This window comes from Euprymna scolopes, chromosome 45 (genome assembly GCF_053919585.1).
Source record: "Euprymna scolopes isolate OS-2025 chromosome 45, ASM5391958v1, whole genome shotgun sequence".
In the NCBI taxonomy this organism is placed as follows: Eukaryota; Metazoa; Mollusca; class Cephalopoda; order Sepiida; family Sepiolidae; genus Euprymna; species Euprymna scolopes.
In genome coordinates, this window is record NC_136526.1 from 8,435,002 (window position 1) to 8,462,140 (window position 27,139).

At 36.3% G+C, this 27,139-nt stretch overlaps 2 protein-coding genes across 5 annotated transcripts in view; one reads left to right on the top strand and one right to left on the bottom strand.

The window, feature by feature from the left end:
- LOC145269036 (DNA repair protein XRCC4-like) overlaps positions 1-27,139 on the top strand; it is a 208,225-nt gene that overhangs the window by 161,391 nt on the left and 19,695 nt on the right. For 2 of the 4 annotated variants that reach the window (XM_080124635.1, XM_080124636.1), the window contains 8 exons: positions 12,616-12,750; positions 15,425-15,615; positions 18,518-18,679; positions 19,186-19,242; positions 19,433-19,487; positions 21,176-21,239; positions 22,137-22,164; positions 25,793-25,899. In XM_080124635.1, the coding sequence (XP_079980761.1) occupies positions 12,616-12,750; positions 15,425-15,615; positions 18,518-18,679; positions 19,186-19,242; positions 19,433-19,487; positions 21,176-21,239; positions 22,137-22,164; positions 25,793-25,899 (799 nt within the window). Of the gene's footprint in view, positions 1-730; positions 1,011-12,615; positions 12,751-15,424; positions 15,616-18,517; positions 18,680-19,185; positions 19,243-19,432; positions 19,488-21,175; positions 21,240-22,136; positions 22,165-25,792; positions 25,900-27,139 lie in introns of those variants that run through there. The other 2 variants (XM_080124637.1, XM_080124638.1) reach the window with 2 other exon arrangements.
- The window catches only part of LOC145269035 (alkaline phosphatase-like), a 282,423-nt gene that overhangs the window by 38,825 nt on the left and 216,459 nt on the right, over positions 1-27,139 (bottom strand). The gene's annotated exons all lie outside the window — the stretch shown is intronic.

The following is a 27,139-nucleotide window of genomic DNA, read 5'->3' on the forward strand; positions in this document are numbered from 1 at the left end:
TTTTTTTTGGGGGGGGGGGTAAGCAACAGTAATAATAAACACTTCAATGTTTTTTTTTGTTTGTTTTTAACAAAACGTTATTAAACAGTAACAACGTGTTTTTTTTTTTTGTTTTTTGTTTTTTTTTCAGTAATGTTTGTAGGGGGGGGGGGAACAACAATTACTGTTTATCTTTAGTTCCGACTGGAAGATTTTCTACTGACTGTATAGAGGCAAAGTAGGGAGCAAAGGGTTTTCAGAGGATGTGGAAAGAAGAAGCTCCTTCCCAAACCGGGTAGCCTTCCGCGATTTGATTTATTATGGAGACAAAAGGGTTGTGTCCAATTTTTTGTCTCCACATAAATTCGCATAAATATGTTTCCAACAGCTCCCGGTTTTTGTTTTTGTTTTTATCGCTAAATTAAAATAGCTGAAATGAAAGGCTGTGTATTTTTACTTTGAAACAATAAAATAACTGAAATGAAACGCTATATGTGTGTAATTTCAATGAAAATTATTCGTCTGCTGCGCGTTCGTTTGAAGCGCCCTGATTGGCTGATAGAGTATCGTACCGCTCGCCATGTTCCGGCGTTTTCCGACGGATGTCGATCAACGCTCGGCTAAGATCGTGAAATCGGTGGGTAAAATACTGCAAATACTTAATCTGAAAAGCGAAAAGTTGAAGCTAAAAAAAAAAAAAAAAGAAAAAAAAAAAAAAGGCCAATTGTCAATTTGATCTCATTTCGTTTTTCAGTACGCTCGATCTGACTTTTTGATCACCCGTCTGGTCGGCCATATCAGAGAATTATCGTTAGTTATTTAGACGATACATGCACATTTAAATCATGATTTTCTTTAGTCCAGATGAGTGCAGTAAATAAACTTTTAACTCGAAATGACCCCTAATGTACTAATGTATAACGTAAGACACAGAAAAGAAACATTTATAATGCGTACACAGCTTTATTTTCTCATAGAACCACCGACCGCTTTCAATGGATTTTACCAGTTTTAACAAATTTTACATTAAGGTAGGTTTCTCTTTTCTTATGTTTTCCTCGCCGACGCTCGGCTAACTCCGGCTGTTGACGTCGTTTTACGGGGCAAGCCGAGCGTCCGGTGAGTTACGTCCGGATCACTCTCTGCATAAGTACCTAAGCCTGAATTAACCTATCTTGGGGATAAAAAAATGAAACAAACAGGGCCACAAGACAGCAAGTTAAGGATCCTATTTCCAGATTGTTGTCATTGACTTTCCCAGTTTAATTTATCTTTTCGGTACTCCTGCAGTATTTTACCCACCGATTTCACGATCTTAGCCGAGCGTTGATCGACATCCGTCGGAAAACGCCGGAACATGGCGAGCGGTACGATACTCTATCAGCCAATCAGGGTGCTTCAAACGAACGCGCAGCAGACGAATAATTTTCATTAAAATTACACACATAGCGTTTCATTTCAGTTATTTTATTGTTTCAAAGTAAAAATACACAGCCTTTCATTTCAACTATTTAATTTAGCGATAAAAAAAAAAAAAACCGGGAGTTGTTGGAAACATATTTATGCGAATTTATGTGGAGACAAAAATTTGGACACAACCCTTTTGTCTCCATAATAAATCAAATCGCGGAAGGCTACCCAGTTGGGGAAGGAGCTTCTTCTTTCCACATCCTCTGAAAACCCTTTGCTCCCTACTTTGCCTCTCTACAGTCAGTAGAAAATCTTCCAGTCGGAACTAAAGATAAACAGTAATTGTTGTGTCCCCCCCCCTACAAGCATTACTGAAAAAAAACAAACAAAAAAAAAACATTGTTGTTACTGTTTAATAACGTTTTGTTAAAAACAAACAAAAAAAAAACATTGAAGTCTTTATTACTGTTGCTTACCCCCCCCCCCCAAAAAAAAAGCTATCGGAAAACAAAATGAACCAAAAAAAAATATTCAACAAAATAAATTTATTTTACTTTAAAAACACTTATGGTAAGTGTTTGTGATTTATTTTATCCAAATTTTTTGTATTAATTTTATCCATTTTGTTGTGTGTGTGTAATATCTTTTCCTTGTAATGTTGTTGACGTCGTTTTACGGGGCAAGCCGAGCGTCCGGTGAGTTACGTCCGGATCACTCTCTGCATAAGTACCTAAGCCTGAATTAACCTATCTTGGGGGGGGGGGGGGAAAATGAAACAAACAGGGCCACAAGACAGCAAGTTAGGGATCCTATTTCCAGATTGTTATCATTGACTTTCCCAGTTTAATTTATATTTTCTCTTATTGGTATGTCCTGAACCCTTATCTATTTTGAAGTGTTCACTTCACACCTACTTAGCAAAATTTACAGTTGAATATTAAAACACTGAACTTTTTTTTTTTTGCCTTGTCTTGACCTAGCCAGCTGTTAGCTGTATATAATTCTTATAAACTAATTAAGGTAATCTCCAAAAATACCGTTAGGGCTTACAACATGGCCGCCAGAAGAGTCACGTGATCCGGTTGATCCAAAAACATGAATCGTGCAAATGGAAAAACGCAGCCTTGAAGGCAAACTTTGACAAACAATCACAATTTGTTTTTATTTAATTTTTTGTTGATATAATGTTGTTATAAAAATAGGCAAACTTTGAGAAACAAATTAAATGACCGTTCTAAATAAATTATTTATTATTATGATATTGAAAAACTGTTTTTGTACTTAATTATTATGCTTGTTTGTCAAAGTTTGCTTTAAATTTGCGTTTTCCGGTTTCGTAATACGGCGATTCATGTTTTGGATCAACCGGATCACGTGACTCTTCTGGCGGCCATGTTGTAAGCCCTAACGGTATTTTTTGGAGATTACCCTAATTAATGTTTGTTTGCGTCCCCCCCCCACACCGTTTCAATTTCTTCAAAACGAAATTTCCAGATTTTAGAGGAAAAAACCGCTAGCCGCTAGATCCAAAATTTACCCCCTAAACTCTCCAGACCCCCCCCCCCCCGCTAAATTGGCAACCCTGTTCAAGAATTACCGAAAACACCACTTTTTGTGCTGTCGTAGTTTAGCAACATGGCGACATAATATCGTTTTCATTTTCAAAATACAGCGAGATTATAAGTTCCTATTTAGTTGCCTCGTCACGAGGGCTGAGTTAGACACAAGGTCTGTTTTTGGGGGTCAGTTTTGCACTTACGCCCGGCAAAGTCGAAAGTAAGTTCGACCACTCTAGAAGGGTCATAGCAGTATTTTACACCGTCAAAATATTACGAATTATTAAAGTTTTAAAACTTATTTATATTTAAATATTTTTACAAATATTTAAATATAATTTTTGGGTTTGTATTACTATGAACACAGATTCGAAAAAGTTGTCAAAAAACAAATATATAACAAATAAATGTTATGAAAGGCAAGATAAGTTACTTTTCTACCAAACTGGATATGTTTTCAGTGTTTTTATTTAATGTAAAAACGTTTATTCAGCTCGAAACAGTAAACACATACTGTGTTTACCGATGTATTGGAAAATTCAAAATGGCGCCCGACTCTCTCTTTAACACGGTAAGTTTGGAAAAAGGTGTTATAAATAATAAACTTAGACAAAATACTGTTAGAAACTCACTCAATATATATTACCGTGACATAAGTTGACATATATTCGGTGGGTTTTTAATAGTATTTTGTCTAGTTTATTATTTATAACACCTTTCCTCAAACTTACCGTGTTAAAGAGAGAGTCGGGCGCCATTTTTAATTTTCCAATACATCGGTAAACAATGTAGGTTTTTCGAGCTGAATAAACATGTTACATTAAATAAAAACACTGAAAACATATCCAGTTTGGTAGAAAAGTAACTTATCTTGCCTTTGATAACATTTATTTGTTATATATTTGTTTTTTGACAACTTTTTCGAATCTATGTGTACAGTGATACAAACCCTATTTTTTAAATATTTTATTTATTTTAAGCTTTACGCTTTCTTTTATTACGCATGGCAAAGTTCCACGTTTATTTATTTATTTTTAAAAAAATATTTTTAATATATATATTTTTTATTTAATTTCAGGGTCACATTAGTCATTTTCTTGGTGCTAATGCAGAGTGATCCGTGCTATTTTTTAAATCGTATTTCCACGTTTAATTAAAGTTTTTTGATATGTTTTTTTTTATTCAATTGTAAGGTTAAAGTACAGAATAGGTACAAAACACTCTCCCCTCCCCATGTTAAGAATGCCCTTTTAAATAATAACGTTATTATTTCAGCACAGATCACTCTCTGCACGAGTACCATTTTCTTACGTGGTTCACATTACTTCAGATTTTATTTTGCCCCGTTTTTCTGTTAAGACAATAATACACTTTCTAAAAATTGTTTCGTTTTTTTTTTTTTCTGTTAAATAAATAGTTATAAATATATGAAAATGTATATTTTGTTTGTTTGCTTTATTTAATCAAGTGATTACTTAATGTGACCCTTCTAGAGTTATCGAACTTACTTTCGACTTTGCCTGGTGTAAGTGCAAACCTGCCTGATTTGTTTAGTTTAATTAATTTCCTCGCACGCTTTAGAACTCGGCAGAGTGCTGAAAAAAGGACAATGGAATAAAGCAAGCCTTACCTGAGGAGAAAAATTCCAGTCTTCTAAAGAGGGTTGCGAAAAATATGCCCATTTCTTGCGTATCTGAGAGTCTGGTAGTTTTCTTGAGGTGTAGAATCCCTTCGGAGAAGCTGGTAAAAGGGAACAGATGCCATTTATTTATAGTAACTCCAATTAACGGAGTTGAATTGTCAGTTCTAGGAAAGATGATGTTCGTCTAAAAATAAGTCTCCTGTGTGTTATGAGTAAGTTGCTGGAATCCATATTAAATAGAGAAATAGTCAACCACCTCAGCAGGAATAACCTTCTTAGTGACACACAATATGGTTTCCAGCGGTTTCTTGACATATCAAAGGCCTTCGACAAGGTATGGCTTAAGGGTCTACTTCACAAGATTTCCAGCTATGGTATAACTGGAAAGGTTTTCTCAATCATTAAATCATTTCTCTCCGATAGGCTCATAAGAGTAGTGGTTGATGGACAAAAATCGGAGGCCTGCAATATAAATGCTGGAGTCCCTCAGGGGTCAATCCTGGGCCCAACTCTCTTCCTGATCTACATCAATGACCTCCCTAAACACATACTTAAATCATTCGTTGACATCTATGCTGATGACCCGACCAATATACGGCAACACATCAAAGGCTGTAAATGACAAAGTTCTCTCTGATTCTCTCTCCTCTGATCTCGAGCGCGTGGTTCAGTGGGGGAAGACCTGGCTGGTTACCTTTAATGCATCCAAAACCAAACTCCTATCCTTACATCATCAACACTCTGATCCCCATCTGGCATCAATTGTGATGGATGGCTCTCGTCTGGGTGAGGCCCCGTGTTTTGACAAGCTTCTGGGTTTGACCTTTACTCCTGATCTGAAATGGAACACATACATCAAGTCTCTTGCCAAGGTCGCTGGAAAGATGGTGAGATCCTTCTACCGCTCCAGAAGATATCTCACTACTGATGCAATTCTCTATCTATATAAAAGCCAAGTACGTCCAAGGATGGAATACTGTTGCCATATGTGGGCAGGAGCTGCTAAAAACAGCCTATCCTGCCTTGACAGAGTACAAAATAGACTTCGTGGCTTAGTGGGGGGTGCCCTTTTCTCTACCCTGCAACCTCTCTCCCACAGAAGAGACGTTGCAAGCCTATCCTTGTTTTATCGTTATTTCCATGGCAGGTGCTCGTCTGAACTCCAATCTCTGGTCCCCTCTCACCAATCTTTCACGAAAAACACCCGTCTAGCTGAATCCACTGTGAAAAATTTCCCCCACTCTATATCTGTGCCTAAATCAAAACGCGGATTCTATGAACAAAGCTTCTTTCTTAGAACTGCACGCCTGTGGAACTCTGTTCCGTCTGCCTGCTTTCCACCGGACTACAACTGGGATGTCTTCAAGTCCAACGTTAACAAATTCCTAATGAGCCGTCCCCTTAAGTAAACACTTCATCAAATCTCCACACTAACGTAATGTACTTGCAATAACCCTTATCCCTGAGTGGCTTCCAGGCCTTGATAAGTGGTGATCACTGTAAAAAAAAAAAAAAAATAAAATAAAATTCCTATCATAATAGGAATAAATAGTAATTGTCTGTATTTTTGAGATGAGGTGTTTTCATTGATTGAGATTGTCGGACTGACTTCCTCATCTTGGTTGTTATAGTCACAACGTTTCGGCCGTTTTGCCCTCCGGCCTTCATCAGGTGTTTTGTATCGAACTGAGGAACCGTTTGTAAGGAGTCTCGAATCCTAGAGACATATGGCCGAGTTGTCCTAGACGTTGTATCAAAGTTTACAGTTACCCAAAGGTGCTGAGTTCAATCCTGAACGAAGGCAGTGAAAAAGTAACATTCAAAACAGAGAATCAGCAACTATGTCCCAGAGCCTAGTTAGAGTCCGAACGCGGTACCCCCGTAATAATAATAAAGGTTTGGGTTCGAGACTCCTAACAAACGGTTCCCCAGTTCGTTACAAAACACCTGATGAAGGCCGGAGGGCAAAACGGCCGAAACGTTGTGACTATAACAACCAAGATGAGGAAGTCGGTCCGACAATCTCAATCTAGGAATAAATACTTGGTAAAGGGAAAAAAAAAGGGGGACGGTGCTCCGAGCATGGTTGACCTCGAGGGCTACCCTTGGAGGAGATACTTTTTTGACGTCCACACCCTGGCAGGAATTTTGTATAAGAGAACGAAAATGTCTGTGAGTTTTAAAACTGCGTGCACAGGAAGTTTTCTAGTGGTCCAATCAAAGGCCTGAAAAAGAAACCATGGCATTCAGCGCCTCAGCCAATAAGGCTCGCCTTTCCATGTACAATTTCCAACAATAAAGACATTTAAACAAATGAAAATATTGAAAAAAAAAAAAATATATTTTAAACCGCAGCACAGCGCTGACCATTCTAGTTTGTGCTTTTAGGGGTTATCGAGGCCCCTGAAAACGAATCTGGCATTTAAACCCGTCGCAAATTTTCCATTTGCATAGACCCTTGGACTATTTTGTGCCATTTCACTGATTTCATTAACGCTTTTCTTACATGATATGTTCGCGTAATAAAGTGACTGGTCACATCGCGGAGGAATCTTTAGCGGACATATAAATAAAGTTTTCGAAAAAACAAATATGTGGTTCATTTTTTTGTTAGGTAGTTTTTGATTTTTTTTTTTAATTGATCTAAAAGATTAAGTTACAAAAACATTTTTATATGTTTTTCGTTCTGTTTTTGGAGGAGGCTATTCAATTATAGAACTTGTAAATTTTTAACAGGTGCTTCTGCAATTAACCGTTTTTCTGTAAGTAACGCACCTCCACAACACCCAACCGCCCCTTCCCCAATGTAAACAGAATTTGTGTGAAATATTAAACGGTTCTTCTGCTCGATTAATATCTGCGAGATACTTACGGAAAAATGGTTAATTAAACTGCCGAAGCAGCTGTTAAAAAATTTACAAGTTCTTACGGAAAAATGGTTAATTAAACTGTAGAAGCTCTTGTTAAAAACTATACAAATTACATAATTGAATATTCCCCTCCAAAAAAAAGGAACGAAAAACATAAAAAAAATTGTTTTTGTAAACCGCTCGTGAAAACTTAATCTTTTTGATCCATTAAAAACTACGTAACAACACAAAAATGAGCCAGAATTTTTGTTTTTTGAAAATTTTATTTCAAATGTTCGCTAAACATTCCTCTGCGATGTGACCAGTCACTTTACTATGCAAAGGCATCGTGTAAGAAAAACGTTAAAGAAAGCGATGACATGGTGTAAAATAGTCCCAGGCTCCAGAGGTTAATACCATGCAAACGGTAAATTTGCGATGGGTTTAAATGCCAGATTCATTTTCAGCAGGGTCGGTAATCCTTAAAAACACAATCTAGAATTCTCTTTCTGCTGCCTGCTTCCCTGGCTGTACTGATATGCAGAAGTTCAAATGTAACATAAACAAATATCTTGTTAATCTTTCCTAGACATGCCCCCAAATAGTAACCCCTTATGTCCAAGTGGCGATATGCTTTGTAAGGGGTGAACATGAGTTAGAAAAAAAAAAAAAGAATGGTTGGTGTTCTGTTACAGTTAAAATAAACACTTACCAAAAAGTTATATTGTACGTACTCATCCCTATATATAAAAAATGAACTCATTTTTCCCCTATGATTTTGACCTTAATAGGATTAAAAATCAAGATATTTAATGCAAATGTAATATGCACAAACTGCAGCACAATATCTGAGGTTATAGGCATATTATCTCTCCACTTCCTCGATAATCGTAGATTCCTATATTTTTTCTGCTGAGAGTTAACTGCCACAATCGGTTAAAATCAATGGAAGTAGTAAAATCTTTTCTCTCTAATAAATCCCCCCCCCCCCGCCACCACTTACACTGTTTCTGGGATCGTTCACAAGGGACATTTACGAAGGAACACTGGTTTGGATTTTCTTTACTTCGTAATTGCTTAAAAAACCTGGAATGGAATTTTACCGTTCCTTTTCGTTCTATGCTTTCTACTGGGTGAAACGCACCATGGACTTAACCGAATCGAAGGGTTATTTATGCCATTTTTTTTTTCTCACTTTTCGCTGTGTTTTTTTTTTTTTTTTTTGTTTTTCCGAACACGTTCGTCATTTTTTCCCTTATTTTTGCTTTTTATTTTTCCGATTTCTTTTTTAAATAAGTTTTACGTTTGTTTGCTGTTTTTTTTTTTTTTTTTTTTTTTTTTTGGTTTTTCCGATGTTTTTAAGAAGTTTAACATCGTTGTTTTTTATTTAATATTTAAACAGTGTTATTACTTCGCTTATTCATTACTTTAACCCCCCCCCCCGCCCATTACACACACACACCTCCAAACACTCGGTCAACCAACGCCGGGTACCCTCGCTAGTTATGGAATAAAGTTTTCATAAAAAAATCGGGTTTTGTATTACTGTACACATAGATTAGAAAAAGTTGTCAAAAAACAAATATATAACAAATAAATGTTATCAAAGGCAAGATAAGCTACTTTTCTACCAAACTGGATATATTTTTCGTGTTTTTATTCAATGTAACATGTTTATTCAGCTCGAAAAACATACAGTGTTTACCGATGTATTGGAAAATTCAAAATTGCGCCCGACTTTCTCTTTAACATGGTAAGTTTTGGAAAAGGTGTTATAAATAATAGACTAGACAAAATACTATTAAAAAAACACTGAATATATGTCAACCTATGTCACGGTAACATATATTGAGCAAGTTTCTAACAGTATTTTCTCTAGTTTTATATTTATAGCACCTTTTCCCAAACTTACCGTGTTAAAGAGAGAGTCGAGTGCCATCTTGAATTTTCCAATACATCGGTAAACACAGTATATTTTTCGAGCTGAATAAACATGTTACATTAAATAAAAACACCGAAAACATATCCAGTTAGGTAGAAAAGTAACTTATCTTGCCTTTGATAACATTTATTTGTTATATATTTGTTTTTTGACAACTTTTTCGAATCTATGTGTACAGTAATACAAACCCAAAACATCACTTAATTTGATCAAGTATTTTGTTAGTTTTATTTTTACAGAGGAAAATCAAGTTTTAATGAGATCAATTGTGTCGCGGCAATCTTACACTTCACACTTTTTTGTTCTCGATCATTGGAGGTAAAATCCTTCTAGCCAGAGGCAATTTTTATTTTTGTTCCTATCCAAAGTGTCCCTTTTTGGCGAGCTGTATTTTTTTTTTTTTTTGCATAGGCATCACCACTTATCAAGGCCAAGAGACCACTCGAGGATAAGGGTTAAAGAGTTTACAGTAGTCAATTGGACAATATAGTAATCGTTAGTAATGGAAATTCAGTAAATTTGTTAACTTAAGGGGAACGGCTCATCAAGAACTCGTTTTTTGCCACATTAAAAACCAAGGTACTTGTTTAGTTTAATCAAGACATTAACAAAATGAAAATATTGAAAACAAAAAAAATTATATCGTACATACTTGTTATGGAATAAAGTTTTCATACCAAAAAAAAAAATCACTTAATTCGATAAAGTAGTTTTCCTTTTTTTCTTTTTTTACAGAGTATAATCAAAGGTTACTGAGATTGATCGTGTCACGTTCATCTTGCCTATTTCGCGGAAGAGGAGAATAGGCACAAAGGGAGATAACTCCATCACCGCTTAAAGTTTGTCAACATTTGACGAGATTATTTTGAAACATGGCTCGATAAAAAATACCTAGATAAATATTTTAGTGGGTTTTTTTTTTCATTCATTTCATATTATTATTCATCGGACTACTGTTCTCATCTTGAGTATGATTTTCACAATGTTTCGGTCGATATAACCTTCGGCCGTATTCAGGTGTTTGGACGGAATTTCGAGCAGAACCCTTTATTTATTTCACGGGGGTAGCATGCTGTTGTTCCGTCAACCATGACTGGATAGAGGTCCTAAGTAATTCGTAAATGTATATTTCGGTCGCCCACGCTGAGAATTGAACCTTCAACCTTCAGGAGAATATCACTTTTACATTTGATTTTTCCCAGTACTCTAACGACTGTGCAAGGACCCGAGTTTGACAAGATACACTTGAAGAAGGTCGGAGGTTATATCGACCAAAACGTTGTGAAAATCACACTCAAGATGAGAACAGTAGTCCGATGAATAATAATACATATAACCAAGCCTCATCTCAAAAATTCAGAAACGTCTTTTTCATTTTGTCCTTTGTTAATCTCTTTTTTGTTTAAAGACAAAAAAAAAAAAAACTTTATCAAATTAAGTGATGTTTTTTGTATGAAAACTTCATTCCATGACGGATACGTACAATATAACTTTTTTCTATATTTTCATTTTTTAATGTCTTGATTAAACGAAACAAGCACCTCGGTTTTTAATTTGGCGAAAATGCAATTCTCCAGAAAGGAACACTTTGGATAGGAACAAAGATAAAAATTGCCTCTGGCTAGAAGGATTTCTCTTCCGCTGATCGAGGACAGAAAGTGTGAAGTGTAATATCAGAAACAGATACTACACTCAGCGGCCACCTGATTGCACCAGGGGATCACCACACTTTTAAGCAGATCCAGGTACACTTTGGTGTTGACTTTCAAACCGACTTCGAAGATGTGAGATGGCATGATGTGGCCCTCACTTGAAAACCACACCAATGACCGTAACCGTGACCAGAAACTTTGTTTTCATCACTCTGGGCACGTTCCTATTATTCGTAGCAATTGAGGGTGCTGGCAATGGTTCTGTTGTCATAACTTGGATTGGTAGAGAGCATGAGTTGTACAACGGCGCATCTCCAATCTCGCTAGTTGGATATTGTGTAAATTTCATACATGATAGAAGGCTTCTATTGCTCTTGGGATTTGTCACAACTGGCCAACGAGTGGATGATCTGCAACAAAAAATGAAGACTGGTTTTCATTAAACGGAAATGGAATCATGCTATCTTTTCTTGCGTGACTATTTTATCGTTCTACCCTGTAATGAATTATGGGATATGTAATCTAGGCAATATGATAAATAATGTGGCCACATTATTTATTTTTAGTCTTTTGTGAATTTTACCATATGTGTGATGCACCCCTGAAATTGCACTCTACAAAAAAAAAAAAAAAAATTAAAAACTAATGCTATTCATATTGCTTGTACCCATCTTGGGACAGGTATTCTACTAGTTCGTAACAACCAAGCTTTTATCTTTACATCATCAACGCTCTGATCCCCATCTGGCATCAATTGAAATGAATGGCTCTCGTCTTGGGGAGGCCTCATGTTTTGACAAGCTTCTGGGCTTGACCTTTACTCCTGATCTTAAATGGAACACATACATCAAATCTGTTGCCAAGGCTGCTGGAAAAATGGTGGGATCCTTCTATCGATCCAGTAGATATCTCACTGCTGATGCAATTCTCTATCTATATAAGAACCAGGTACGTCCTAGGATGGAGTACTATTGCCACATTTGAGCAAGAGCTGCTAGAAAGGACTTGTCCTGCCTTGATAGAGTTCAAAATAGACTTTGTAGCCTCGTAGGGGATGTCCTTTTCTCTTCCCTGCAACTTCTTTCTCACAGAAGAGATGTTGCGTGTTTGTCTCTGCTTTATCATTATTTTCATGGCAAGTGCTCGGCTGAGCTCCAATCTATAGTCCCCCCCCCTCACCAAACTTTCACAAGAAACACACGTCTAGCAGAAAACACTATCACTAATTTCCCCCACTCTTTATCTGTGCCTAAACCTAAGCGTAGATTCCATGAGCAAAGCTTCTTTCTTAGAACTGCACGCCTATGGAACTTTCTTCCGTTCTCCTGCTTTCCAGCTGACTACAATCTGATTGTTTTCAAGTCCAACGTAAACAAGTTTTTGATGAGCCGTTCCGTATAAGTTAACAAATTTACCGAATTTCCATTACTAACGATTACTATATTGTCCAATTGTCTACTGTACACTCTTTAACCCTTATCCTCGAGTGGTCTCTGGGCCTTGATAAGTGGTGATGCCTATGTTAAAAAAAAAACAAAAAAAAAACAGCAAAAGCTGTCTAAATGAAACCTCCCTTCTTTTGCAGCCATGGAAGAGATTGCCTTTTGTAAAATTCCAGTCCTGCTAAAAAGTTATTATTTATTCACTACCGTTAAAGACAGCGGAAGAGATGGCTTCCATTTAACTCTTTGTAATGGAAACGATTCCTGGGAAGGTGACAGTAAGTAGCGAAAAAAAATTTCTCCAATCAGCAGCACATTTTAGCCAATAACTTTAACTCAAAAATGAAAGTCGTGTAAAAACTGAGTTAAAATGAAAAATAGGATGGTGGTCTCAATTGAGCCTCGATAATCAATGAAAAATCAAAAATTAAACAAAATACTGATAGAAACATATCCAATCACCAATCATACAAAAATGTAATAGTCTACCAGTATTTTTGTTTAATTTTCGATTTTTTTAGCAATTATCTAGGTTTAAATGAGACTACCATTCTGTCAGCCATGACAAGGTAGAATTAATAAATAATTCACATTTGTATTCCTAAGAACGTTGTGAGAAAAACACTCAAGATGAGAACAATAGTTCGAATAATCCAAATAAAAAAAAAAGTCTCCCATGAAATTGAACATTTCCCAAATTATATTTGCATATTATCTGAACTCAAAAACACGCGGCTTTTCTGTATTTTTTTTTCTTCTTAAGTATGCATTAAATAAATAATAAATATCCCTAAAGGTATTACTTCTTAACCAGCTTTTTAAACGAGTTAAAAATAACCAGACTTTTTCAATTTGATAAAAGTTCCATTATAGCATATTTATTATGGGGTGGAGCTGGAACAGTTTAACATCCCAGCTCGACCTAGATAAAGATAAAGTATCCATGCATTAACATGGGAGGGGAGACTATCTTCAAGTACTATCCTAAGCCGTGAATGGGTAAAGGACTTATACTAAGTAGATATTAATAAGTCCTTCTCACCTTTTACTTTTATTTTAGTTTATTTATTTATTTATTTATTTTCAATGGAGAGTAGATAATGCACGTGGGTGTGTTATCGGCAGCTCCAGTAACTCTCGCTTCTCCTTTTTTGTCCTTCAGTCCTCATTTCCAATGAATGATTTTTCTGACAAAGGGTGAAGAAAAAGCTGTTTTCCAGGTCGGTAGTACTTTGTAAAGAGTAGCCTGAGATGTCGGAAAATTTCTGTTTCTATGTCTATCCTTGTGATCATGTCACTAGTAAGGATGCTGGAGGTAAACGTTTCATCTGGGCTGACATTACCTGCCTTATAGTCAGGGACCTGAACCTTGGATTAACCACTAAGGAGGCTGTCCTATCAGCAGGTGCAAAGTACTGGGGCTGCTGTATTGCCATTTGGTGAATGGATTCTGGATCATACAGTAGTTTCTGGTAGGGCCTCTCGATGCCATACTAGTGAGTAATTGTTACGGCTTTACCTTATGTGCCACAAAAAAAAAAATTGTCTTTTTCTCTCTTATTTTCTCTCTCTGTCCTGCTCCAGCCAAGTCTACCGACCTGCTCCACAAACCCCAAAACCTCAATCATGACAAATCAAAACAGAAACACGAATAAACCTAGAACCCCATCCACCAACGTAGACCCCTACTACCATGTCTCCTTCTCCAACATCAGGGGTCTACGTTCCAACCTTCCAGAGGTTGAAACACAATTACAGAAAACGAAACCGGACATATTCTTTCTAAGTGAAACTGGCATAGGGCCAACCACTTCTCTAGACGAATTCATAATTAAAGGATACTCCAACTTAACATCTAAATCTGACCCCCAAGATCGTCATGGGCATGGAATATGTGCCTACATTAGTTTTGCCGTAATACGCCTGCACAAAACTGATAGAATATTGAGGCTATTTATTCGACATGATCTTTGTTTCAAATCAATAATCAATGAAGTGTGAGAGAGAGAGAGATCAAAATCACTAATGAGTTATATCTTGCCAACCCATGTCTTTACAAGTCTCAATGCCTGCATGCTTCCCAATGGGTTTTCTTTTCTGTCACTCTCTCTCTTTGAGCCATCTGACATCATATCCGTTTCTAATAGATTCCCATAGCTGAAGTAATTTTCAACTGAGGAACAAGTTCACCTCCAGCCTTTAGGCACTAATACCACCTGCACCAACTAGACATTAATATCACCTGCACCCTTTAGGTACTTATATCACCTGCATCAACTAGGCACCTATACCACCTGCACTCTTTAGGCACTGATACTGCATGCACCAACTAGGCATCAATATCAACTGCACCCTTTAGGCACTGATACTGCCTGCACCAACTAGGCATTAATATCACCTGCAGTCTTTAGACACTGATATCACCTGCACTCTGTAGGCATTGATATCGCCTGCACTAACTAGGCACTGATACTCTCTGCACTCTTTAGGCATTTATACCGCCTGCACCAACTAGGCATTAATATTACCTGCACCCTTAAAGCACTGATACTGTATGCACCAACTGAGTGTCAATATCAACTGCACCCTTTAGACATTGATACTGGTTGCACCCACTAGGCATTAATATCATCTGCACTCTTTAAGTAGTAATATCGCTCAAAGCCTTTAATTGAGAGAGATCAAAATCACTAATGAGTTATATCTTGCCAACCCATGTCTTTACACGCCTCAATGCCTGCATGCTTCCAAATGAGTTTTCTTTTCTGTCACCCTTTCTCTTTGGGCCATTGGACATCATATTCATTTCTCACAGCTGAAGCAATTTTCAACTGAGAAACAAGTTCACCTGCAGCCTTTAAGCATTGATATCACTCTGTGTTCACTCTTTAATCACCCTTTAATTGTTAATCTTTTTCGCACTGATTGTTAAAATGTTGTTTCGTTGTTTAGTATCGGGCGATGGTGTACATGACCAGTGTTCGCAGACGAATCTCGATTACGAAAATTATGTTGATATGACCGTCCAAGCTCTGACTGGCAAGTCCTGCCCTGAAATCTGTTTTCAATATCAAGTTGACCATGTGTCTGCCGACTCAGTTCAGTTCTCTTGGAAAAAACATATGGTGAAAGATGATGTCAAGGTTAGTACCCTTTCAGCTTCATCTCGCTAGCATTCCTTATTAAGCTGCTTTTGATACCATCTCCCTCTCTCTTTACTTTTCTCTATCCATACATACATTTTTTTTTTTTTGTACTGATATTCATATTAAAAACCCTTTTTTCTATTTATGTAAAAAGAAAATACAACTTTTTTATATATGGGTCGTGGAATTGCATTCATCTGCAAAAGATCTAGCTAATTTGCATATTCTTTTAAACATTCATTTTAATTAATTCCATATTAGTTTTTTTTTTTTAATTTTCTTAGTGGATGATCATCTAATTAGGCAGACATCTTGGATTTGTTTTAAATTTTTGTTTGAATTTTAGAAATGACACGGGAGATAACGCCATGTAAAGTGCCGGCACTCCCTCCCCATCTTTATTACTAGCTTTTCTTCCTAAAAATCGAACATTTTTCTCGGTATCATAACAAATTGTTTTTTTGCTGTAAAAAAAAAAACTACTTGATGAAATTAAGTGAAATTTTTTTTTCCGGAGAACTTCATTCCATAACGGATACATACAATTTAAACCTTTTTTTGATATTTTCATTTTTTAATGTCTTGACTAAACTGTACAAGTACCGTTATTTTCATGGCAAGTTTTCATCTAAACTCCAATCCATGGTACCCTCTTGCCAAACTTTCACAAAACACTCTACTAGCTGCACCAACTAGGCATCAATATCATTATATATTTATAATCTGTTTGTTTAAAAAATTTTGCTTACCAAACTCTTGTCAGTTTTTGGTCTACGGACATGAAACTTAATATATAGGGTATTTGAACCTATGCAAAACTTTATATTTGTGTTTTAGCCAGGGAAAATCGGTGAAAAGTGTGAAAATTAGGGAAATGGAATTTGCCAGGCGAATGTCAAATGACAGTATTACGCATGCATAACGTAATAACTATCGGTTCATGTTTTAATTTTTAGCCTTGCAGCAAACATGTCTTCATAGCTCAGGCATTAACATCAAAGAAAAAAGTAAATCGTAAGCTAAACGTTTTGGTTTCGATTCTTGGTGGTGGAGTATGAGTCATTTTTTAAAAAAAATTTTTTAAATCATTATTATATATTGGTCCAATATAATATAATCTATAATATAAATCTCAATCATTGGTTTGTGTGAATGTATGTATGTATGTTTGCCAAAAACTTTTGACAGACGCGACGATCCTGATGGGATCAGTATCATTTTGAAGCTCGACGCCTCGGACGACAGCTATCGAAAAATTGGCCAAAAATATTAATTCCTTCACTCTCAACTGGGCAGTTTTCTTCAAGGGGGGGGGGGAAGTATTTTTTGCATTACCATTTTCAGGAGCCATCATATCGGTTAATTTCAACGTTCCAAACTTCCGGTCAGCTAAGACGTCACATTTTCTTGACCTTTTTTTTTTCTGTAAACAATATTAGAAGTTTCTAAAATTTATTTTTGCAGGATACTTTTAGGCACAAGTAACTTTCTAGCATGGTAGGGAGAGCCCACCTTCCTTGCAGCAGCCCTGGCAATACTTTAGTACGTTTTGCATGTAGAATTTGCCATTTGCTTAAAAATAGTAGAACACGTACATCAAGTCTGTTGCCAATGTTGCTGGGAAAATGGTGGGGTTCTTCTACCGCTCCAGAAGATATCTCACTACTGATGCAATTCTCTATCTATAAAAAAGCCAAGTACATCCAAGGATGGAGTACTGCTGCCACATCTGGGCAGGAGCTACTAAAAATAGCCTATCCTGCCTTGACAGAGTACAAAATAGACTTTGTAGCCTTGTAGGGGGAAAAAAATCCTAATAAAACTGAAACATTCAGTACTTCAGCCTTTCTCGTAACCTGTGAGCCAAATAGATAAAAAAGGTTGAGATTATATGAAATATGAAATTTTATTACTATGATAATACTCTTTTTGCAACAATAAAAAAAAATGAACGCGAACACAATGTTTACTACGGTGCAGTTTGTTGTGGTAATTGAAAAGGAGAAAAACGCTGTTAATACTTTTGTCTTCCAAAATGCCTTGCTTTTCTTACACAAAATTATGCTAACAAAAAAGCTGAGGCTGTAAGCTAAACAATAAAGAAAACCTTACATGAATATTTTTCACAGTTCAGATTTTATAGCATTTTGAAAGTTACTAAACTTTAACAGCGTTTTTCTCTGTTTTTTGTTTGTGGTGCTTACTGAGTTATGACATTCAGCGCCTTATATATAACACAGTAGTTTGTAAATAATAGGCACATATACTTGTGCAGAAAGGAACGAATGACACAGATAAGAAATAATTTTGTTCATGTGTTTTGAAGGAGGTGGGTCAACACTGCTGGGGAGCCATGATTTAATATACTGCTTTGTTTTCAAATCCCCGAAACAGTGTTTCATGGTAAATAACTGATGATCCCTTTAAGAACATTGGTACTATTATTTGTTCATGTAAATAAAACTATTTAGCAATAGATGTCTTCAAGTCCGATATAAACAAATTCCTGATGAACCGCCCCCTTAAGTAAGACACTTTACCAAATCTCCAATACTAATGATTACTACGATACTATCCCAATGATTACTGTACACGCAATAACCCTTATCCCCGAGTGGCTTCCGGGCCTTGGTAAGTGGTGACTTCCATGTAAAAAAAAAAAAAAGATACAGGAAATTAATTAACTTACTGATAAAATAATGTTCCAAAGAAGGACATGTTTTTTTCTTTTTAATTGTTTAAAAGATTTTAAAGAGAGAGAGAGAGAGAGAGAGAGAGAGAGAGAGAGAGAGAGAGAGAGAGATTACTACTTAAAATAATTCTTAAATTTTTAAAGTTTTTGAAAATGTTAAGAGTTTTTTATTAAATGTGAATTGTCTTTTATTCTTTTTATTATTAGTTTCGGCTGGGGAGCACCAAACTCACCAAACATGACGATAACAAAACGATACGGAACATATTTGACCATTGCATCGAAAAAATTTCAAATCTGAACCATAAAATAGTTTCCACACGGATGGACAACGATCGGTTATCACAGGAACGGGCGAATGCACTCAAGGTAATTATGCTTGCATCGGGCTTACCTAGTGAGCGCTAAAGTACCTATGAAATGCCACACCTCCAAAAATGCCACATCCCCAAAATGCCACACTTACAGAAACGAAACATCTTCAAAAATGCCATACCTCCAAAAATGCCACACCTCCAAAAATGCCACACGTGGACAAGCTTGAAGAGACGATCGCATAGAGATCATTAGAACCTCCACCCCACCCCCACTCAGACGTTAGAGAAAGACGACATTTTCACCAGGATTTGACATCCCCTGGGGACTTTTGGGGCTAAATGGGGAGTGGGGGGGGGCAAATGTTGAACTTAGTAATGTTTTTATACCTCGTTCACTGTGCACTTATGGAGGACCATGTATGCTTCAGTTATTTTTTAAAAATTTGTTGAATTATTTTATATATTTTTTTAAAATTTCAAAGCTGAGATGATTTAGTTTTAAAACGTCTCCTATTTTTCTTAAATTGTAAATCTCCTACCATTGTTGATTTATTCCAGAGATTGGACAATTGTGTGTCTGCCAAAGAAAAACTCGAAGAAGATCTTTACTCAAAGGTAAAAAAAAAAAAATTTGATTTCATCGTTGTTTGAAATTAAAAAAAAAAAAATTTGATTTCATCGTTGTTTGAAATTAAAAAAATAAAAAAAATTTCATTTCATCGTTGTTTGAAATTAAAAAAATAAAAAATAAAACAAAAAACAATGTAAGTCGCAGTAAAGAAATGTTTGTTTTTCTTTATTGCAGTTTCTGATGGTTTTAAACAGCAAAAAGAAAGAAATCGTAAAACTGAGAAAAAAAGGTAAAGCACTTTTTATTATTATTATTAGTTATTATTAAGATCAAGCCTAGTTTGCTTTGCCCATAAAAATGAAATGTGATTATTACTTTTTTTCTTTTTATTATTATGGGCTATTATTAAGATCAAGCCTAGTTTGCTTTGCCCATGAGATGTGATTATTCCTTCCTTACTTTTTGTTATTATGAGTTATTATTAAGATCAAGCCTAGTTTGCTTTGCCCATAAAAATGAAATGTGATTATTATTTTTTCTTTTTATTATTATGAGTTATTATTAAGATCAAGCCTAGTTTGCGTTGCCCATAAAAATGAGATGTGATTATTACTTTTTTTCTTTTTATTATTATTAGTTATTATTAAGATCAAGCCTAGTTTGCTTTGCCCATAAAAATGAGATGTGATTATTCCTTCTTTTCTTTTTATTATAAGTTATTATCAAGATCAAGACTAGTTTCGTCACGTGGTAACCGCGACGGGATAGGAACTCTGAATCTCCTGACTGCATTCACTGCAATTATTGCCTTCCATAGTTGTTGTCGTCTCACGGCAGTAATTGCAATGAATGCAGTCAGGGGATTCAGAGTTCCTATCCGTCACGGTTACCATCTGATGAAGGCCAGAGGAATAGTTGGCCGAAACGTCATGAAACAATATCTAAGAAAGATGAGGATAATAGTCCGCAATAAATAAATTAATATCAATAATACTCATCTCAATAATGAATTTTTTTTTTTTTTTACATGGAGTTCACCACTTATCAAGGCCCAATGGCCACTCGGGGATAAGGGTTATTGTGTGTACAGTAATTAATGGGATAGTGTAGTAATAGTATTGGAGAATTGATAAAGTGTCATTACTTAAGGGGGCGGTTCATCAGGAATTTGTTTGTGTTGAACTTGAAGACATCCAGGTTGAAGTCGGGAGGGAAACAGGCAAGCGGAACAGCGTTCCACAGGTGTGCAGTTCCAAGAAAGAAGCCTCGTTCATGGAATCCACGTTCTGATTCAGGCACAGATAAGGAGTGGGGAAAATTATTGACGGTGGTTTCAGCTAGTCGGGTGCTTTTTGAAAAAGATTGGCGAGGGAGGACCAGAGAATGGAGCTCAGACGAGCACCTGCCATGGAAATAACGATAGAACAAAGACAGACTCGCTACGTCTCTTCTGTGGGAAATCCAATTAAAATAATATATCATCCAATGTTGTTGGTCTATCCCGTTGTAATGTCAATTGTGTGGTCTCGTCAATGCTACAATTGAAGGATTCTCTGTCAAAAATTTTTCCAAAAGAAGTTCCAAAACATGAAGGAAGAAACTAGTAGAGTAAAAAGCTTTCCGACATCTTAGGACCTCAACAGTGAAGGGGTGGGATTTTGCTGTTTGTTGAGTTAGTCGAAGGGGGCACAAGCGTGATTGGTTCCTCAGAGCACGTAAAACTAGGGACCTCAAACAGTGAATAAAATAAAATTACAATTACAGCTTAAAACGAGTAACAAAGTTTGCTATTGTGTGACCCGACTATCTTACAGGAACTGCTCTCCGCCAGTGGAAAAAAAAAAAGTTAATGTCTATAACTGTAAAAAGCTTTCCGACATCTTAGGACCTCAACAGTAAAGGGGTGGGATTTTGCTGTTGCACTTCTCTTTTCAGTAAGTTTGAAATCTTTTTTTTTTTTTTTTTTAATATTTTTAGTTGACGATCTGCAATGTGACTCAAAAGGCTCGAACAATGAATCAGCAGAAGATGAAAATTCCAGGTTGGACAACTTTTTCCAAATGTTTTATTTATTTATTTATTTATTTTGTTAATTTATTACTTACCTGCCTGGTGTTACTTTTTTTTTTTTTTTTTTTTTTTTTTGTGTGTGTGTGTGTGACCAGATATAGGTTAGTTTGGAAGTCAATTTCAAGAAGCCTGCCAGCATATAAAACAAATGTTAAACCAAAAATGATGATAATGATGGACGTTTCAAACTTATACTCGACTAAATCCCATAAACTTCCTAATCACCAATTTGAAATAACTCCCACATCTTGCATAACATCAATAAGCTTACTTTCTGAGAAAGTAACCCTTAATTCTCCCTTTACTATTTAACTAGCGTGAGTGCCCAGCGTTGCCCGGGTGTAGAGAAGTTTTATAGTAAGGGTATTGAGCAACGGAGCCCTAAAAAAATGTTCCAAAAAAAAAAAAAAAAAATATTAACGATCCTTGGACGTATTTGGCTCTTATATAGATAGAGAATTGCATCAGCAGTGAGATATCTACTGGATTGATAGAAGGATCCTACCATTTTTCCAGCGGCCTTGGCAACAGATTTGATGTACGTATTCCATTTAAGATCAGGAGTAAAGGTCAAGCCCAGAAGCCTGTCAAAACTTGAGGCCTCCCCAAGACGAGAGCCATTCATTTTAATTGATGCCAGATGAGGATCAGAACGTTGATGATGTAAAGATAGAAGCTTGGTTTTAGATGCATTAAAAGATTAAAAAAGAATTTGCTAAAAAATTGTTTTAAATTTGTTATTTATTTTACTTTTTATTAATTTTATTTAGCATGTTTTTTAAAATATTTACAACTACCATGGAATTTCCACAGGTTCTGCTTGTTTGTATTAATTTAATGTGTTGTATATCTTATTCCTTTTTTCCAGTGCCTATAGTGTTGAAACAGAAAATGATGTAAGTATTTGTATTTGTTACTTGTATGTGTGTGCGTCTGTGTGTGCGTGTGTGTATGTAAAGATTAGAGACTCCCCCCTTCCCCCAAAACCTGTATACTTAGGATAACAATACCTAAGAAAAATAAAATAAAATAAATAAAAAACTGAACTAATCCAACACTTAAAAATAGCAAAAGTACTTCAAAGATGCACTTGTAAAAATAATGTCCTAAGAGCCAGATACGTCCAAGGATGGAATACTGTTGCCACATATGGGCAGGAGCTGCTAGAAAAGACTTGTCCTGCCTTGATAGGGTTCAAAATAGACTTCGTGGCCTGGTGGGAGATGTCCTTTTCTCCTCGCTGCAACCTCTATCTCACAGAAGAGATGTTGCGAGTTTGTCTTTGCTTTATCGTTATTTTCATGGAAAGTGTTCAACTGAGCTTCAATCTATGGTCCCCCCTCGCCAAACTTTCACAAGAAACACTAGACTAGCTGAAAACATTATCAATAATTTTCCCCACTCTTTATCTGTACCTAAACCTAAACATAGATTCCATGATCAAAGCTTCTTTCTTAGAACTGCACGCCTGTGGAATTGTCTTCCTGCTTTCCAGCTGTCTATAATATGGTTGTCTTCAAGTCCAACGTGAACAAGTTTCTGATGAGCCGTTCCACTTAAGTTAACAAATTTACCGAACTTCCATTACTATCGATTACTATATTGTCCTTTTGACTACTCTACACTCTTTAACCCTTATCCTTGAGTGGCCTATCGGCCTTGATAAGTGGTGACGCCTATGTAAAAAAAAATGTATTAATTCAACACATTCACAAAAATCACCCCTATACAAAACAGCACAGAAGAAGAGGAAGAAAAATCAGCCGAACCATTTTCTGAGAGAAGTCCTGCCATTGGCTAATGTAAACATGAACCTGTGGGAAGGAACATTCGAATATCTATGTATCTCATATAGACTTCAAGTGTTAGCTCCTGGTTGTGGGCCCCTTGATTTCTGAGAACTTTGACTGAAGAAAAATAAAACAATGTATACATAGGCAATCCTTGAGCATTAAATGAAAAAAAAAAAATGACCACGTGCCGTTAAACAGGCAAATCTGTTTGATAGGAACTCCTTATTTGTGCCATTATTCCTGTTCCCAATGTAATTTCCAATCTTTTTTGTTGAACATGGTATTCTACACAGTTTCAAACTAAACCTTTTTATTTGATCCACATTTAATTCCAAAACGCACACTAGAATTGTTCACGTAAACTCATGGCATAACGCTAAAAGATGTTGATTAACAATTAGTTATAACTCTGGCTATGACAGCAGAATATTCTTTTTTATTGTTTTCACTCTCGAGTATATATCAGTTAATGTCTTATATGCTTTTATACAGAGTGATGTGGTTCTTGATTGATTAACTGTGTCGGATATATACTCGAGAGTCAAAACAATGAAAAGAATATGCTGTTGTCATAACCCTAGTCATGACTGACAACTTGGTTAGAATTCACAAATTGAAAAGAAAAAGTTATTCATTTTATTTAGTGAAATATTAACTCTCCTATAAATACGATAAATGTAATATATTTTTGAAACCAAGAGGCTATATTTCACGGACGTCTGTATGCAATTAGAACGTTTTTAATCTATTACTATCCATACGGAGCCGCAAATAGTTTTATCCCCTAAAAACATTTGGAGCACACTATTGAACAATGGTAAAATAAAAACTGTGGAACATTCATGATTCAAAAATGGTGGACAAGGCAAACATATACTGAAGTTTATTTTTACCAAATAAGGGACACTTTAGGGATCATCTTATCAGTAAGAGGTGTGGATCCCAATTTTTCAGATTTTTATTTGTACGTTTATCTCCAAGATAATCTCAAGCAAAACAATTCTAGAATATTTCGAAATTACTGAAGAGGCTTATCACTAGAGCTATGACAAGAAAATATTCTTTTCATTATTTGGACTCTCGAGTATATATGAGTTAATTTCTTATATGTTTGTAGATAGTGATGTGGTTCTTGATTGGTTAACTGTGTCAGATATATCATCATCATCATCATCATCATGATGCAGTCCGTCAGCCTTGACGATGACTAGTTGAGGCCTCAGTGCTTTATCCATCACCACAGGAGTTTCCACCTCGACTCCTAACTTGCTTGCGCAGTTTAGGTGCAGTATCTGTTGCGCATCAGATAAACACTCTCTGAACCTCCAATGCTCATTTCCAGTGGAGCAAACCCGTGACAACTGGTAGCAGAGGAGGCCTCAGCTTCTGGCCGAAAGTAATCTCAGTGAGGTAGACAGTCGCCCTATCATTTCCGCTACTACGCCTTTTCTTTCTGGATGAGGTTCCATAGCCTTCTAAGGAAAACTGCAAAGATTTGAAGTCAGAGTTCCCATCTCTTAGCCTTTTGCTATAATAAGGCCCACAAGGCAGTGGTGTTTGATTTTGGGGTTGGTCCCCCTAGTCTTCGCCCAAACAAGGGCACCCACAAGACAGTGGGGTAGGGGTTGGTAGTGTGCCAGGGTATGTCCACACATCGGTGGGCCATAACGCACTACCTCTGGGGTCCCCTACTACTCTGAGATCTCCTAGAGGTTTAGCCTGACGCCGCAAGTCACCCAGTTAACGTGTGTAGCCAACGTGGAGGCATTGTAGGAGTCTCGATGATGGAGAGGCTATGTGCTGGCAGGGAAGACTTATGCATAGCTGCTCCCTTTACACCACAAGGTTAGCCAGCGGTGTTAGCTGGAAGCGAGAAGGCATGCAAGCATGAACTTATAGACACATCACATCCCCCTGCCGGATTAAGAATCCAAACACACACTACATACTGAAATATACTTGGATATACGCTATATATGGATATATACTTGGATATACGCTATATACGGATATATACTTGGATATACGCTATATACGGATATATACTTGGATATACGCTATATACGGATATATACTTGGATATACACTATATACGGATATATACTTGGATATACGCTATATACGGATATATACTTGGATATACGCTATATACGGATATATATTTGGATATACACTATATACGGATATATACTTGGATATACGCTATATATGGATATATACTTGGATATACGTTATATACGGATATATACTTGGATATACGCTATATACGGATATATACTTGGATATACGCTATATACGGATATATACTTGGATATACACTATATACGGATATATACTTGGATATACGCTATATACGGATATATACTTGGATATACGCTATATACGGATATATACTTGGATATACGCTATACACGGATATATACTTGGATATACACTATATACGGATATATACTCAAGAGTCAAAATAATGATGAGAATATTCTCTTGTTATAGCCCTAGTTATAAGTGAAATCCTTCTGAAGATTAAAGATTCTGAATTTTGCTATTATAAGGAAGAAGAACCAAAAAGTTATTTTCTTGCTCTGCCCTCTCAACACACACGCACACACACCAAGAAAGGGGGCGTGGCTCCCCAGATTGGGAAATGCTTCACAATTTCTACTATTTTTGACATTATTGATTTCTTTTTATTTGTGATAATAACATTTTAAAATTGTTTCTTTTAAAAAAGGAACTTGAAGACGTGAAGCCGTCTGATGAAAAGAAAGCCAAATTTAATGACGACTCTTTGGTGTTCACCGACGATTCTCTTGACGAGAGTTTGGACAGTTTTTCAAGGTAAAGAACTGAGTCTTTGCAAATGACCATAATGACTTATGACGTCACGAGCCTTCGAAATAATGTTTTTTAAACGTGCATACAGATTGCTAGGTGTATGACTTTGCAAGTATGTTGACGCAAAAAGTGACCCCTCCTTGCAAAAAATGGCCCAGTGGACCAGCACAGAATTAATCTATTTTGGCAGTTTTTAGATATTTTTCATCCGAGAGATTGATCTTTCTAATGCTACCAATTTTGTCAGATGTGTCTGTGAAAAGTTTATGGCAGACATATAAACACACACAGGCACGCACAAACTAACACACATTTTCCTTCATCATCTATATATATAAATCTCAAACGTCTGTGAGTTTGTATGTTTGTATGTAACGCTAAAACTTTTGAAAGACACAACCAGACTTGATAAATTTGGTATCATATCGAAGCCCCGTATCCCGGATGACAAATATCGAAATTTCACGTCAAACGGACCAGTAGAAAGGGGTGAACTTATCGTTTTTCTCCCAGGGGGGCCCCCCAAAAACCTGTCATTTTAATGCTTTTTATTACGTAATTCTTGAATGATCCAATGTAATTCATACGTAAAAAAAAAAACGCTTAGTCATGTCACGTGACGTGACGTCAACGTCCACTAATGGCGAACAATTGTAAATAACAAGTTCTGTCTTCGATACTTTTGCATTTCTCTTCTCCTGCGTTATATATATTATTAAACTTTATGACAATGTTTCCATCGTGATTAACTGGTTAAAAATATTATTTATACAAGAGTTTTAACGAAAAATGTCAGGAAAAAATGTACAGGAATAAAAAAATTCAGCTTTCAAAATATTAGACGATAATAAAAATATCGTTATATTTATGGTAGAAAATAAATAGCCATTTTGTATATTACCACGTGACCTCATACCTCTTAAACTGGAAGGGGGGAGGAGAGGAGGCCGCTTCAAAACCAACACCGTCTTTCTCTTTTCTATCTCTCTCACTCACCCACTTACTCTTCTCTCTCTCACCCACTGTTAAACTGGGGGGGGGGAAGAGGCAGCTTCAAAACCAACACCCTCTTTCTCTTTTCTCTCTCTCACCAACTTACTCTTCTCTCTCTCTCACCCTCTTTCTCTTGACCTCCTACTACTGTTAAACTGTGTGTGTGGGGTGGGGGGGGGAAGAGGCAGCTTGAAAACCAACAAAAACAGTGCACAGTTTCCCAAGCATTATCTCCTATTAAAAAAAAGAT